Raw genomic sequence first — 15,361 nt, 5'->3', positions numbered from 1 at the left:
ATCTGAATGCAGGCAAAAAACTGGTCATTCTTACTTCTGTGATCGTAGGTCATGGTTATCCAAAATGTCATAGAGTTTAAAACTTTCCTTTGCATTCATATTTGTCATGATACCCTTGTCAATGGTATCTTTTGTGATGGCACATTTCACAAACTGCTTTAACATTATTTTTTACAAACTTCAGAACATCTTTTACCCAGAAAGCAGTATGTGAACTAGTGAAGCACCTCTAGCATACTACTCTTTGCACCAAAATAAATTAGTTACTTCACAGAGACGAGGTTTAGTTTTGTTGCAGATGAAAGACATTGTTGCTTAAAGCCTTTGCTAAAAATATCGGCAAATATTTGCAGGATCCACTGAACAAAGTTATACTGGTGTCTTTAAATTGAGGTCCTTTATGTTTGGGTTTTCTTCTTGAAGGAATTGATGCAGATCATCCCATTCATACTCAGCAGAAGTGAGAGTTCGAAACTAAGTTGATGCTCTTAGTTTTCTCAATATGCATTTCAGCTCCCCATGATGACACCAAAATTAGTTAGTGCCATCAAATTATGAAAGTTGTATTCCAGGTTTTCAACTTTTCCTTAAAATTATTTAACATATCCCCTTGCAGTTATATTTTGGAGATTCACTCCTGTCTTCAGAATATGGTTTACTGAATCTGAAAAGCCTGATAATTCACTCTCAAATAAAAGAAGAAATATATAGGGAATTCACTGTAGAAATCTCGGATCCACTGGGTATGATCTAGTTGATCTGTACTCGGCAGCTGGTGTCTGTATAGAGTTGTCATCACATCTACCACCTAGTCCAGTAGGAAACAGATGAGTGAAACACTGAGCTGGTGAACTCTCCCACACACTCAAGGGAGATCTTCTTGATTATTTTATTTGAAAGTGAGCATCACCAATGATTTCTTTAGAATGAAGAGGGTGTATACTGTAGTGTTCGTAAGTTTCATCAGATGGGGATCGATCCACTTTTTCAACCAGACCTGTTGATGATTATTTATCACCCCCATATGTGTTATATTCTAAAGATCATCTATATTCAAATAATAAATATTATTTTATTCCAGATCTAATATGTATTTATTTATTCAATGTTACATAGAGTGCAAACGTGATCCCTTAGGATATCAGTGCGCTTTCAAGAGATAACAAGCTGTACACAATATTAGGAACAGGCAATCATGAGTACACTTGAGGGAGGTAATAAAACATTAGCAGGAGTAGAAGAAGACTGCACAACACCAGCCTCTGCCCATTAAAGAGACCGTGAAGTATGAATAATGCAAATAGTACACATTGTCCATGATACAAGAGTTGCATAGGTTACATCTATGAGACATAGACAGGCTCAAATGCGTAGACTTCAAGTACAGAGCAAAATAATATTGCTAGGCCGCTGATGTGCATATGCACTGAGAGAGTTTTTGGAAGAAATTTGCCCATTAGGAAAGTCTTAGTTTCCTTTTTGAATCTTGATAAATATGTTATTCTTCTAGTGTTTGGCAGCAGTGCATTCCAGATTCTAGCTGCAGCCCCAGAGAAAGCGTTATTGTTTGTTTTCTTCTTCCTGAAGAGGGCTGGTTTCAACACAAACTCTCTGAAACATCGGGAGTGCCTATTTTACCACAATTTCTGAGCAAGATATGAGGGTGAATTATGGTGTAACACTTTTTTGTGTGTTAAAGCCAATTCGTGTTGGATTCTGGCTTCTTAGAGAAGCCTGTTCAGTGCCTTCAGGTGCGGTGAAATGTAGTCGAATAGTTTTGATCCTGTTTAGAACCTTACGGCTGCATTTAGATAAGCTTTTAGAGCTGCCATATGGATCTTGGGTAGGCCAGAGAGGGTTGAGCATCCGTATTTGATCCAAGAGATAACTAAAGCCTGTATTGACATTTTAAGGTCTGACGTATCTAGAAATGGCTTTAGTTTGATCAGGTAGGTCAGGTAGCTCATGTAAAACCTTGAAATTGTGGCCAGTGTGTTGATGTGAGTTTGTGTGTTCTGGTTCTTGTTCAGTCCGATTTGGCTTAGTACACTATGCTTGGGGTGCAGTTTGGGCCGGTGATCAGTTTGGTCCATTCAAGTATGTCAGTGGAACTTTTAAGAAGGGAGATTAGTGAAAATACATTTTTGGTGCATTAGGTTTGAGGCGGCTGCTAGCTAACTATTCCCCTTTCTTCTTGCTCCTGGTAGGAGCACCATTCACTAGAATTACATGTGCTTCCGCAAATCTAGTTGTACCCTTACAGTTTTATTATTATGGTTTGAATCTAGTGGTAAATATACAACTCTTGGAATGGATGTATACATTGGATAAGCATACTGTTGTAATAAGGTCCACACGGTGTAAGGTTCCAGAACATTTAATAAGTTAAATTCAACACAAGTGCTCCCAGCTTGACAGGATCGTAACTGATCAACATTCTACTGCTGCCTTCCAGTGACAGCACGGGCCATACCAAGTGGGGAGAAAGCAGGAGGGGGGAAACAGGAGGGAGGGGTGGTACCAAGTGCCAAGTTACAACACATCATCCTCCCTAGGGAGACAAAGGGGGAAAATGAATGGGACAGCTGAGAAGGGGAGGCGGAAAGGCGAGGAGGAAGGAATAGGAGAAAGAAGAGAGAGAAGCAATGAGAGAGAGAAATACAGTAGCATAGGGAGAAGAGATGACTGCAAATGCGCTAACATGAAAAGCTGAAGGTCCTTCCCAGAAGATCTAAACCCCTGTAAGAACCTGGAAAATCTAAAAGGGTGAACCCAAAGCCTCTATCAAAACTGGCAAATGACCCCTCTAAGCGAGATAACACAGTCTCTGAGTGGGTGGGATGGGGAAATCCCAGGATGGGAGGGTGGATGACTGAAACTGTATCTACTCTTCACCCCGTGTATACTAACCGTAAGGTGACTTGGAATCCCCTTAAACTCCCGGTAATGTAAGGTGGGGATGGGTAAAACATGGGCTGGACGCCCCAACCTCCCGTCCCCCCTGAACCCCAAAATTCTTACAAGAGGCTGTGAGACCTAATGCTCTTAATACTAGTGTCTGAGATCACGGAAATTATGTAGACACTGGTAAGACATCACTACCACATTGTCGTAGACCAGGAGGCCTACACTTCAGACTTCTAGTTATACTCCACAAAATGTCACCTGTGGTATAACTGTAAACCAGTGTTATTGGTTCCGTGATGACCAACCCCAAGTCAAACTTCTGGTAATCCTCAGTTCAACATTACACAGGAAGTGTTACTGACAACAGGAGTTATTAGTTCTGCGATGGCCAACCAAATGTCCTGGCCTTAATCCAACGTGGAAATCCGGACTGCCCAGGCGGATGCTACAGGGTAAAAGATTCCTAGAACATCAGCTATTCCGCTATGGCAGTCAGCCACCGGTCAATTCCCATCTTAGTTCGAGGAGTGAGCATATCACCTGATCGTGTGCCTCTTTACCCTCTTCCACTGTCTTCTCTTATACTTCCCGGACACCTGGGAACTCTATTTCTAATGTGCTCCATTCTCCTCTCCCTCGTATCGTTACCACCATCCAGGTGAGTGATACTAACTTTAAGATCTTTCCCTTTGGTAGTTTCCTGGACCAGACCACACTGCGCCTGCGCCTGGTAACACCACAGACCTCATACACCTTTTCATCTTCGTTGTCTGGTCTAGGCCATCCTCCCACCTCGGATCTCTTTACATACTCAGCACCTGATCCTCTGGAAATGGGTTCATTCCATGAAGCTTCATGCCACTCTCTCCAATAATTGCGTCGTGTAGGATTACACTTTTCCTCCTTTACTCCTTTAGTTGGAGTTACCTTACATTTACCTTTACTAATCAGCTCATTTTCTTTTTTCCTAACTTCTTCACTTTTTACCTTCACAGATTCCTTGCTCATATTCTTTCTCCTTTCAAGTCCTTTATATGTCCCACATTTTACTTTGAGATTGTCCATAACCACATTTTTTCTCCATTCCACTCTACAAGCAGTTCCTTTTCATGCCACCTCACCCTTATATGGTGGTTTCCTTTCTTTTAACCACTCAAACCTGGCTAATTGTGTGCTGTTGATTCTCACCCGATTACTCCTGTGTTCATTGCTTTCTAGGTATATCATACATCTAGATTTCTTTTGTTCCACTCCTCTCAGATCAAAGGGTTCAATCTCTGTGATATAAAACGTTTTCCTTGTACTTCTTTTCTTGTATCTCCATTCCAACTCTTTGCTCCCTGTTATGTCATTGTCATCACCTATGTACGTTTTAAGGGATATGTTGGACTCTATGAGTTCAAATCCAAAAGCTCCAGCTAATTTACCTTTCCACAAACTCGTGCTCACCGTGGAATAATGTGACTCAGAATCAGCGACAGTATCAATATCACTTCCTCCAGAGTTGATAGTACCCACAGGGTTAACTTTACTCATGTTCATTCCCACTTTATCATCCTTTTTATCCCTGAAAACTTCATACCTTTGTACATCACCAGACATAACTTGCAAATAGTGATCCATTGTATCTTCCATAACTACTTCACCTACATTTCTTCCAGCTTCCTCTTTGTCCATCTTTTCAATGTTGACGTAGGCTTCTTCCCCTCCTGCACCTAATCTATTCAACAATATTTCCACCTTATCATTGGGAAGTAATGGCTTTTCCTCATTCTCTATTTTGGCCTCCAAATTGCGAAAATATACCTTCCATTCTTCCCTTGTATTTGTGGTAATACCATCCCTTTCAAAAATTGGCTCCGGTGGAGATACGTTATACCTTTTGTTTATTTCCATGTTATTTTGCTATAAGACCAGATAAACAGAACACCACAGTAAGTTTCTCTCGGTTCTATGCTACTAGCGAAGCACACAGTAGGTGAAAAGAGTAGATAAGCTAAATTTCACCCAGCGCAATGGCGTGTTTGCTCCGGAGCCCCGTTGTAGTTCACCATGAGGATTTCTCAATACTAGCTAAGGTACCTCATCCTGTGCTAACGAGGTAACGCTGTTATCATCATATGCCGATATCTCCTCCTCCTGACACGGCGATTCTTTTACTTTGCTCAATAATTTTAAATTGCTCACTCTTATTTCTTTTTTTTTTTTTTTCTTCAACTTTTATATAAATCTAGTGATCACTGCCACATCCTCTTCCTCCGCTTGCCCTTAAATTCAAAATTCGGATTTACCCCACCTTACCGGAGTAGCTTCACGTGGTCTGCTGGTTAAATTGGCATCAAAATGGCAGTGCGTTATCACATTTGCTAGAGTGTAAGCCCATTCAGTATGCCGGGAACCTCACTCACACGCCCCAAACCTTAACGTTTTCTTTTGTTGCCCACTGGAAATCTGAGGAGGAATCTCACTTCCAACGCCGTTCACAGGCTTAACACTGCGCTCAACTCAATATCGAAAGCGGTAATCAAGGATAGACTTTGCTCTCAGCTCCGCTGACATCTCCTCCTCGCATCGAACGAGGCTATCTCAAATATTCACACAGAAAGTGACGAAGACTGCGAAGTCCTCTTTCTTTTCCACAATTACAGGGCGGGAACTTCCTGTTGAGGACTCGGGGGTTCCTTGGAGCAAGACCTGCTACGTCTTCTCCCTCACGAGTGTTCACTGCTTCCCACGCCCCGCACCAGTCCTCACAAACCACGGAGGGGACAGAGCAAGGTGCTTACAGGGCGCCCACTCAGTGACAGGAACAATAACAATGCCTCCATAAGTCGTTCGCTGCGTCCCATTAACTTCTACAACTTCGCTCTTAGCCCCAAGCTCCTTAAGGGCAACCCGTAAGGCTGAAGACTGCGCAGATTCCAGTATAAAGCGACCAGATTTCATTTAATCTCTTCCGGTTTGCTCCCGGTAAGTCCTAGACCTTATATTCACTCTCCTCACAATGCTAGATTTATCCACTACTAACAGCGGTGGCAGATATTTAAATTCGTTCCCTTTTTCCGCTTAAATGTCTTCTGTAACCTTAAAGTTCTCCATGGGGTGACTTCCCCTCGCGCTCAGCGGTGCCTCACAAAAGATCAAAATGCAGTTTCAGGGAATAGATCGCTCCCTGCCCCGCTCACTTCTCCTCCTCCCCTCCACAATGACTCACCAATTTGCCTTTGGTAGATACTGGTAAGCTCAGTGTCGTCTTATTCCTTTCAGTCGACACTCTCTGATGCTACTTTTCTGCTCCGGTGTGGTTCAATTCCTACGCATAGCACTGAGGAGAGTTACACTTCTTTCCTTCCGACTTTTCACAACCGAGGGAAACCGCCACTAAATTGTGCTTCACTTCCTCGTAGCTCGGTTGATTTGTCATGCGCTGAACTGTTCTTACTGTATATTTTCTCACGCTTCAATGCTTGAAATGTCCACACGGTGGCAGTGCCCTCTCCAAATTGGTATCAGGTTTGCTCTGCAGATTTGAGGAGAGGTTTGTCAAATGTGACGGAACTTTTGGCTGCACTCAAAGTGCGCTGATTTGCCTCTCTATTACTTGCGGAAACAGAGAACAATGGGTACTCTTGACGCGCACACTTTTAAACTCAGTCACCGAGGCTCAATTTATAAAGTTCAAACACGGCGTCGACGATTCCAAGTTCATTCACCGCTCCACTCAGCTCTCCTCACAACGCTGAAACTGCTCACCTCACGAACTTCCACCTTTTCCAGAGCTCATATTCTTGGGTCTTACTCCTTTCAACATTTCTTTTTCACACGGACTGCCCAAGGTAAATCCTCTGTTTATAATTTCATACTTTCTTTTTCCTCGTCCAAGCTCATTCAAATCCAGGGGAGAGCACCTAACTGACCCTGGCTCAGCTCCGTTTCCCTCGGCGCCAAGAAATGTAGTAATGAGGTCCACACGGTGTAAGGTTCCAGAACATTTAATAAGTTAAATTCAACACAAGTGCTCCCAGCTTGACAGGATCGTAACTGATCAACATTCTACTGCTGCCTTCCAGTGACAGCACGGGCCATACCAAGTGGGGAGAAAGCAGGAGGGGGAAACAGGAGGGAGGGGTGGTACCAAGTGCCAAGTTACAACACATACATTAATACAATTCCAAATCTTGAAGTACTTCAGGAATAGATATGACTTTTATTTTATTATGAACTGCTCTAGCAGGCATTTTGTTTTCCGCTAACTTTTTGTAGCAGTTTTTTCATATAACTTGCTGTGTCGACAAGACACGCCACTTATCATTGTTAAATTTCAAGTTTTTAAAAACAATTGAACAGTTAAAATTTGACTTTTGTGTCGACAACAAATGCAATCACTGATGGGGAACATCTGAAGAAAAATTATTAACCTTTCTAAACTCTCGTACAAAATTATCAACACTCATACCACTGTGCTGTTGCGGTAGACCTGCTACTGAAATCTTCATTTTCCCTATACACTTCTTTAGGACAAAAGAAACAAAACTGTACATCATCGAAACCCTTTTCTACCACAGTACCATGCATAACAATTGTATTACTTTCTCTTAAACATAGAGCAGGAACTTTGTCATAGTAAAGTCTACTAATTAAAGTTTGAATTTTTAGGTGAGTTATACCTAACATTCGGAAATGACGAAAAGTGTTTCGGTACACTTTGTTTCATAGACAAGCTAGTAAGTATTCCTGCAAATAAGCATGCTTTCTTACTTTGCATGGATCTAATCCCTACACAATACCTACATTGCATTGATCCTATATAAATATTAAGCATCTCAGAAGATGGGCAGAGGAGGTACCTCGGCTGAAATTGAGGGTCCCTGCATGCTGAAACTTATGTGTAGTTCCTACTAATACACAGGATCAGAATGTTTATTGCATAACATACATTGTGGGCAAGGTGCCAAGGATGATTCTTGGCACCCCCACAGGATATGTTGGCCTAGAGACCAGCTAGCTCACAGTGCCTTCACTAAAAGGGAAATTAATACATATATATTTATCTTTTAAATCCGTGCTATCACATTACATATTTTAATTTCTTAACTATAAACATAAACAGTTTTAATATTATAATACAGTTAATATAGACCCTGAATATTACTATAGCCATGGACATACTTATTTAGAGATACACAGACTAACTAAAACAGACACTGATGTAGTGGCACATTTACTTAAAATTCTGACGGCATAGCTAAAGGTGTACTGTACATTTATTCACATATGCACCTAAGTACTGACAGAACCTAGTTACTCATCCAGGCAAGTAGTCTATGAGACATGTCTTAAGCATAGTGCTGAGTGGTTAGTGAGTGGTTATATGACTAGCTGTATAACTGAAAGAGTGGATTTGTGAATGGATGTATTAGAGGCCCGAAACATGATGCAACGTCTACTTCTCTGCATGGTACGTGAGTGAGTGTCAGTTCTTCGCAAATATCTGAATGAGCTAATAGAAGTAACCTCAAAGAGATGCAGCCCTCTAGAAACAACTCACATACACATGTAATGAAAGGGTTATCTTCTCATTTAAACCTTGTAGACTAGGCATACACTGCTGTTCTACAACACATACCTCACAACTGCGGTATGCTGTAGCTATGCCATATAAATAGAAGCAGTTGCCCACAATGTGAAAAAAACACAGTAACGCACCCAGGAAGCAATACATGCAGCCGTTTATAGACACATTTAGAGATATATCAACAAAAAGGCTGTGACGATGTGGCAAGAATAATAATCAATAAACAAGATTTTGAAATATTGATGGACTGTGTACTACTTGAAATATCTGAGGAATTTGAAAGAAATCGTTCTACTAAGTGACTGAATTACTACTGAATTGGAGAATAATAACAAACGGGGATGTGCACTGGTGGACATATCTGTGTACATTTAGAGATATGTATATGTCACAAAGAGAGGCAGTCATTTACAAACAAACCTACATATACATGCAATGACAGTCCTAGATAGGAGCTGAAACACTCATTGCAATATCTAATAATACAATTGACACTTTGAAGTGTAACAAGGAGATACATAGCTCTTGCATCATGCCATGGCCTGCTGCAGTTTTATGTGTATGTCATCTTTCACATTTACAACTCCAACACAAGAAATTAACTATTTTTGTACAATGTATAACTCATTGATAACAAAACGTGCAGGTAGGCCATCGGGCAACTTGGTATATGCTTAAAAGACTAAATATGTACTCCAAAGATTCAGTGTGCTTTTTGCACTCATAGAAACACATATTCTCAATTATAGATCTACCATCCCACCCAGACTTTAACCTGACACACCTAATTAGAAATGCAGACAGAGTTTAAAACACCCAATAATGTAATTGCAATAATGTCAGAAGACATATATATTCAGGTACTACTAATATGTATCCCTTGACCTCATGATTGTGCACTGTGGTGGCAATGACCTAGACACATTGACTGGGGTAGAACTGTAAACCCTAATGAAGGACATCTTTGCACAATAAATTACTATTTCCCCTCACACTGTCTTGGTGTACTCCAACATAAGCCAAAGACAGAAATAGAAGTGGTGTCATCTATTCTGTCCACAGATTGACAACACCACAAAACTTGTTATTAACACGGTTTCTGCTTTCCCCAGAGACTATAACATGGGCTCCATCTACAAAAACACACTTTATTTTGACATGCATGGAATCTACAGCATTGATGCAGTTCACTTTACAATTGAAGGCAACAGGGTGTTTGTAAGCAACCTTAAACATTGCATACAGTTTTATGTGTACCTGTCATATAGGCACAATAAACACAAATACTCTTGAGAAAACCTTTGGAAAGATGATTACATTTCAACTCCAGTAGTCATATTTTGTTTAGTTATAGTGCTTGATTAAGAAAGCCTCTAGTATAAGGTAAATGATGATTGAATTTTAAATAGAATTTAGGTATGACAGTTGTTGTAACTAGGTAGCTAGGTACACATGGGTCACAGCTACAAACACTAAACAACTGACTGAGTTGCAATAGACATCCCTTGGGTAGGGTTTGCAAATTAAACTGGCATATGATACTTTTCTTCTTTATGATACATGTCCATTGACAGTGATGGGGAAGTGCAATAATTTTACACTTTTGGAAACAGCAGATTGCATTGTACACAATTCTGTTCTGTAATAATAATTGTAATAGTATGTATAGAGTTTGTGTTTATAGAATATGATGCTCTTATTTAATGAAATATTCATTGATTTGGATTTTTTTATGTTGCAACAACCCTAAAGAAGCGCAGTGTGCCTGAAACATGTGTTCTCTGTAGGCTGTATAAAGAGACTCACCATACATTCAAATATATATATATAGATAGATAGATACATAGATAGATAGATAGATAGATAGATAGATAGATAGATAGATAGATAGATAGATAGATAGATAGATAGATAGATAGATACTAAAGCAAAGAGCACGGTGAGGGTACTAGAATCATGTGCACAGCACGATTTTCAATAATTATTCTTATCAATTATTGATACTCAACTTTGAGCAGCCCACCGTTGACACTGCTATCAAACAACAATAAATATAAACAAAGGAGTATCTCTAGTATCAAAGGGTTTAACCCCTTCCACACTCATGACGAGCTGGGCTCGTCATGAAGTAGCCTTCTCGCACGCTCATGACGAGCCCAGCTCGTCATGAATAATGGGATTTACAAATTCTCAGCACAGGAGGGGAATATGCTGAGCATCCATGGGGTTAAGCAACACACATCTTTGCTATTAGAAAGTAATCCAAAACAAGTATAAAATAATTATATCCCAATGCTGTTGTGTTTTCTTCTTTAATTCAACTTTATTATCTTCTATGCTGACAATACAGCCTACGCGTTTCGTCCCTTCAGGGACATCATCAGGGCTCCTCTATTTAGAATATTAGGAGACTTGTCCAATCCTTCTTTCCAACTTCAGTTTTGAAAAAGCAACTTCTCGTAATCTTGCACGTTACAATAGGATGCGTGATTCACTGGCATCCACTGCCCAGGGATGGCCTTCCTTGTATCTTTAGTATTGACTAGCTACTTTCCAAACCATCTAGAATTCACTCAAATGATCTAATTCCAGTAACAGAGAGACCCTCCTCCGGTCAGGATAACCTTCCTCTTTATCTTTACTGTATCCAATACGCAATTTCAAAACCTCATGTTATACAAAAATAATTCTTTCTTGAACTCAATCCTTGTCATGCCCCTTGATGGTTTGACTCTTGACGGAAGACTCCCTCCTGTAATGTCTCTACGGGTCCCAGTGTCCTATTATTCTCCAGACCCCTTCTTTACTTCAATGCACCGCAATATCCAGTGTTTCCTCTTGCGACTGATACGATGATCCAAGTCGCCAAGATAGATAGATTTAAATATCATGAATACCCAACAACATTTTTTATACCTTCATCAATTTCTAGGTGACTAGGATCATGAGCCAAGTTAGGAAGCTGGATATTTTGCAATTTGTTTATTTAATATTTATTTATTTTTGCACCAAAAATGCAAATTATATGTCACAACATCTGGCAGTGTTGTTTTCATTCATTGAAGCTAGCAAAACAATATTTGGGTGGAACTTACACAATTTGCAAAATCTGTGATGTGTGTGGCAAAACCAGTAAATCCATAATTATTTGACAAATGTGATTGCCACTGAAATTGATAAATCCTCTTGTTCTTGCCACATTCCAATGCATTCTTGAATGCTAGCTTAACCTAAACATTCTAAGTGAAATTGAACATCTCAAAATTGACATGTGATATACAAAATACGTAGTGGGTAATGTGAAATATGGCACATGATCTCTCTCTGTCTTTCTGTATATTTAAATGCAAATATATGTCGTTTTTATCTACATTATATATTTATAAATTGGACAAGTGGGATATCACATTTTATTGAAACGTATTGTTTTAGGGAAATAGAATAAAACTAAGGTGGTGGTGAGATCAACCAATGGACAAAAGTTGGTATTAACTGTACACATATTTAAATTTTTAGGGATGCATGGGCTGAGAATCAAAATATGCTGCGAGGAAAAATAAAAGAAGTTCTTAAATATGATGTCATGGAATGCAATCCATTTTCTCCCACTTCTGTGCCCCCAGCTGACTGCCTCTTTTTGAAGCATTGCTTGGAATGCCATGTGACCAAGAAGGAAGAGTTCTGCAGCACCCTTATAAATGTGTCAACGCTGTTAAAAAAAGGAGGGCTTCTCATAATTATAGTATGCCTCGAACAAACATATTGCATGGTTGGGAGTTTCAAGTTTCCGCATCTATGCATCGATGAAGCTTTTGTGAGAGAAGCCCTTGATGAGTGTGGATATGACATTCAGGAGTCGGAGATGCTGCCTAGGAAAGTGCATCGGTTATATGATGTGGTAGATTACAAAGGTGTTCTTTATGTTAAGGCCCTAAAGAAATAGCTCCTCAGTCTACTAGCAATCTCAATTGAAAAACACATATGATATTTAGCCATTTTCCATTTCTATTCTTGTAAAACTAATTATTGCTGATACCATCTGTACTTTACCTCTCCCTATTTTCTCACTGCTTAACATTTTAAATTGTATTTGTGAATAAATTACCTTCTTGCTACCAGTTTAGTTTCATTCTCCACCTGAAGGTCTTATGAATTGTTGCTTTGCTTACTTTAAATTCAATACATTGTAAACTTCTGTCTGTTTCTTTTCCAGATTGAATATGTTGTATTTCTTTCTAAAATGCAATTTTTAAATTGTTCATTTTCAAGATCTACTCCTATGCTCATTGATATAATTTATTGTTCACCTAGCACTTGAGCCCTCTGTCAATAATTCTTCCTTTACGGTGCAGGCTAAGGCAGGTTTCTGCTCCATCATAGCACAGGTGGTAGTAGGGGTGGCCACTATTCTACAAGATTACATATCATTTCGGAAGAAGTGTAATTCTGCTTTTACTTCTTTTTCTTAGAGCAAAAATGCCTCCCCACATCTGAAATGGTGAGAGTGGTTTTTGTGCTAAGAAATAGCTCTAAATACAACAGAACACAGGTATTGATCTCCCAGCCACTCATGCTCAGTAAATGTGGACTCTCGGTAGGATTTCCCCCACAAATTACTCCTGATAATAAGAGCAGGAGTAACCACATAATTATCACTGATGCTCTGTCAAAGAGTAATGGGGAATTACCTGGATTTCTTGGATGACTCTAGGATACCTGAAATTCTGCTTGAGCCTAGGTAGTACCCAAATACAGGTTAGAGAGAGGGGTATCCCGGAGTAACCTATCGCTCCATCTAAATGTAAGAGGCCTTGTGCTCCTATTAAATTCAGGTCAGCACAATTACTCCTAGTTACTTGCTTTTTATTTGATGGGATAATTAGTTGTGGCCACTTCTATCTCTCAAGTGAGAAATGCTTTTCAGTTTTCTACAGAGTATGACATTTAATGTGGTCTACTTCCAAAAGTATGATTTGTTTATTTACAGGTGCAGATTCAGACACAAAAGGACATATATTCAGATAGGCATCTGTTCTGAGAATTGAAGGCAGAAAATAATCCAATAGTGACCCTAGCATCAGACAAAACATTCAAGTGCTGTCAGTCTAGACTGATGTATGAGGGATATGTCCAATTATCTGCCTCACTGATTGATGTATGCCATAGTCTAAAAAGAATCAACATGAAACATGAAACCTGTCCCACTTTGCTATAATCACTCACATTAAAGACCTGCTAGACTTTCAGCCTGCCACTGGGCCCTAATGCCAAATCCTTTGAAAGATTCAATGGGAACTCTGTCAGTCTTGCAAACCTATTGGCTTCAATAACAATAGGTCTCAGACATTTCCTGCTCCTAGGTAATTAGTGTGGACTTTGTAAGTACCAATTGCATGGGATTCACAATTTGAAATGTTCACAATTTGCACCCTATGTCTCTTCGCTTACCTGGGAATGGTGCACCTTATTTCGCTCTCACAACTCCTCAGGTTTGCCCTGCCAAAAATGAGACATCCAGTGTTTTCAAGTTGAGTTGGATGTCAAATAATCATTTGGAGAATGTGCCCAACTCAGTCCTACAGCAGAAATCCAACTTTGGCCCTAAGCATCCAAACTTATGCAACATCAGACTAATGCAGTCCCTACCGATCAGCACCAAGAGAAACATACTCAGTGACTGATTATACCAATACAATCACTTGTGTTTTATATTTTTTTTGTCTGTGACTGGTTTTAATATGCTACTCACTTTGCTGATCCACAAAGCTCAAACATCAAAGCACTGATTTATCTTTGAATGTATAGAAATTTTTAAAGGAATAGAAAAAAATCTATGATTTAATCCAATGGCTTTGATGATGATTAAATATCTACATTGCTGAGTGTTCAGTGAATCCAGACAGAAGGAAACTGTATGTGAGGTGAAAAGACAAACATCCATTTTGTGTGCCACCAATTTCAAATTGTTGTGGAAATCCAGGATTGGTTGCCTTTGAGAGCCTGACTGGGGGGTGTGGGAAATTGGGTTGCTGGCTGAGGTATTTACTTGGCCATTTAAAAAAATGGGGTATACCCAAGGTTAGTCCTGGACCTGGGCACTACACGATACAAAATACAGTGGTCCTAGAACCTAATTTACAAAAAGCATAATTTCAAAGTATATTTAATTTTATTTATATATTTGGACAGGAGCCTTGAAACACAACTTGAGGCAACCTTCTGAGAGGCTTAGTCAATATTATCATGAAACTCAGTTGTACACGAGACTAGACACACAGACCAGACCAAATTAGTGTATTAACTAATTTAATGTACAAGTTTAAGTTAATGGACAAGATAATGCAACATCAATTTGATTGAGTAAGAGGTTGCTCCAAAAGAAGGAACGTGCTTCATAGAATGAAGAGTGTTCGGTGAAAAGAAGGAGGGAAAATTGGGTGACATAGGATAACACAGAGATGCGTATTATTTCCAAAACAGCACTATGATCGTTTTTTCTTTGAAGTGGTTGAAGTTTCCTGCCTCCCCTGTTCTGGCTCCAGTCTGACTGCATGAACAATGAAGTGGTGTGAAGTCCTTTGTGTCAAGACAGAGTACAATCTATTAGTTTGCAAGTGGGGCTGTGCCAAATTCCCCTCCCCATTCTGCTAGTGAGTGCCCATTCAGATAAACCTATTTCCTCGTAAGTACAGCTACCAACTACATTGAGTCTTGTGACCCAGAAACAGGCTACAGACACAAAACTGGGCAAGAAAATGTCAATGTTCTAAAAGTGAAAGAGTATTTTAAATCACATTTTTTCAGACACAAAAAGCCAAAGTTCCAATTGCTACCAATCAAACGTTAGCACTTATTAAATGTAATAAGGCATAAGAAGGC

General features: G+C 39.6%; 1 protein-coding gene across 1 annotated transcript in view; it reads left to right on the top strand.

The window, feature by feature from the left end:
• The window catches only part of LOC144752118 (nicotinamide N-methyltransferase-like), a 62,593-nt gene extending 49,993 nt beyond the window's left edge, over window positions 1-12,600 (top strand). The window contains exon 3 of the mRNA XM_078640062.1: window positions 11,999-12,600. Coding sequence (XP_078496188.1) covers window positions 11,999-12,425 — 427 coding nt within the window. The 3' untranslated portion in view covers window positions 12,426-12,600. The remainder of the gene's footprint in view (window positions 1-11,998) is intronic.
• The last annotated feature ends 2,761 nt before the right edge of the window (window positions 12,601-15,361 follow it).

Source organism: Lissotriton helveticus, chromosome 4_2, assembly GCF_964261635.1.
Source record: "Lissotriton helveticus chromosome 4_2, aLisHel1.1, whole genome shotgun sequence".
Classification (NCBI taxonomy): Eukaryota; Metazoa; Chordata; class Amphibia; order Caudata; family Salamandridae; genus Lissotriton; species Lissotriton helveticus.
This window is presented reverse-complemented; position numbering and strand designations above follow the sequence as displayed.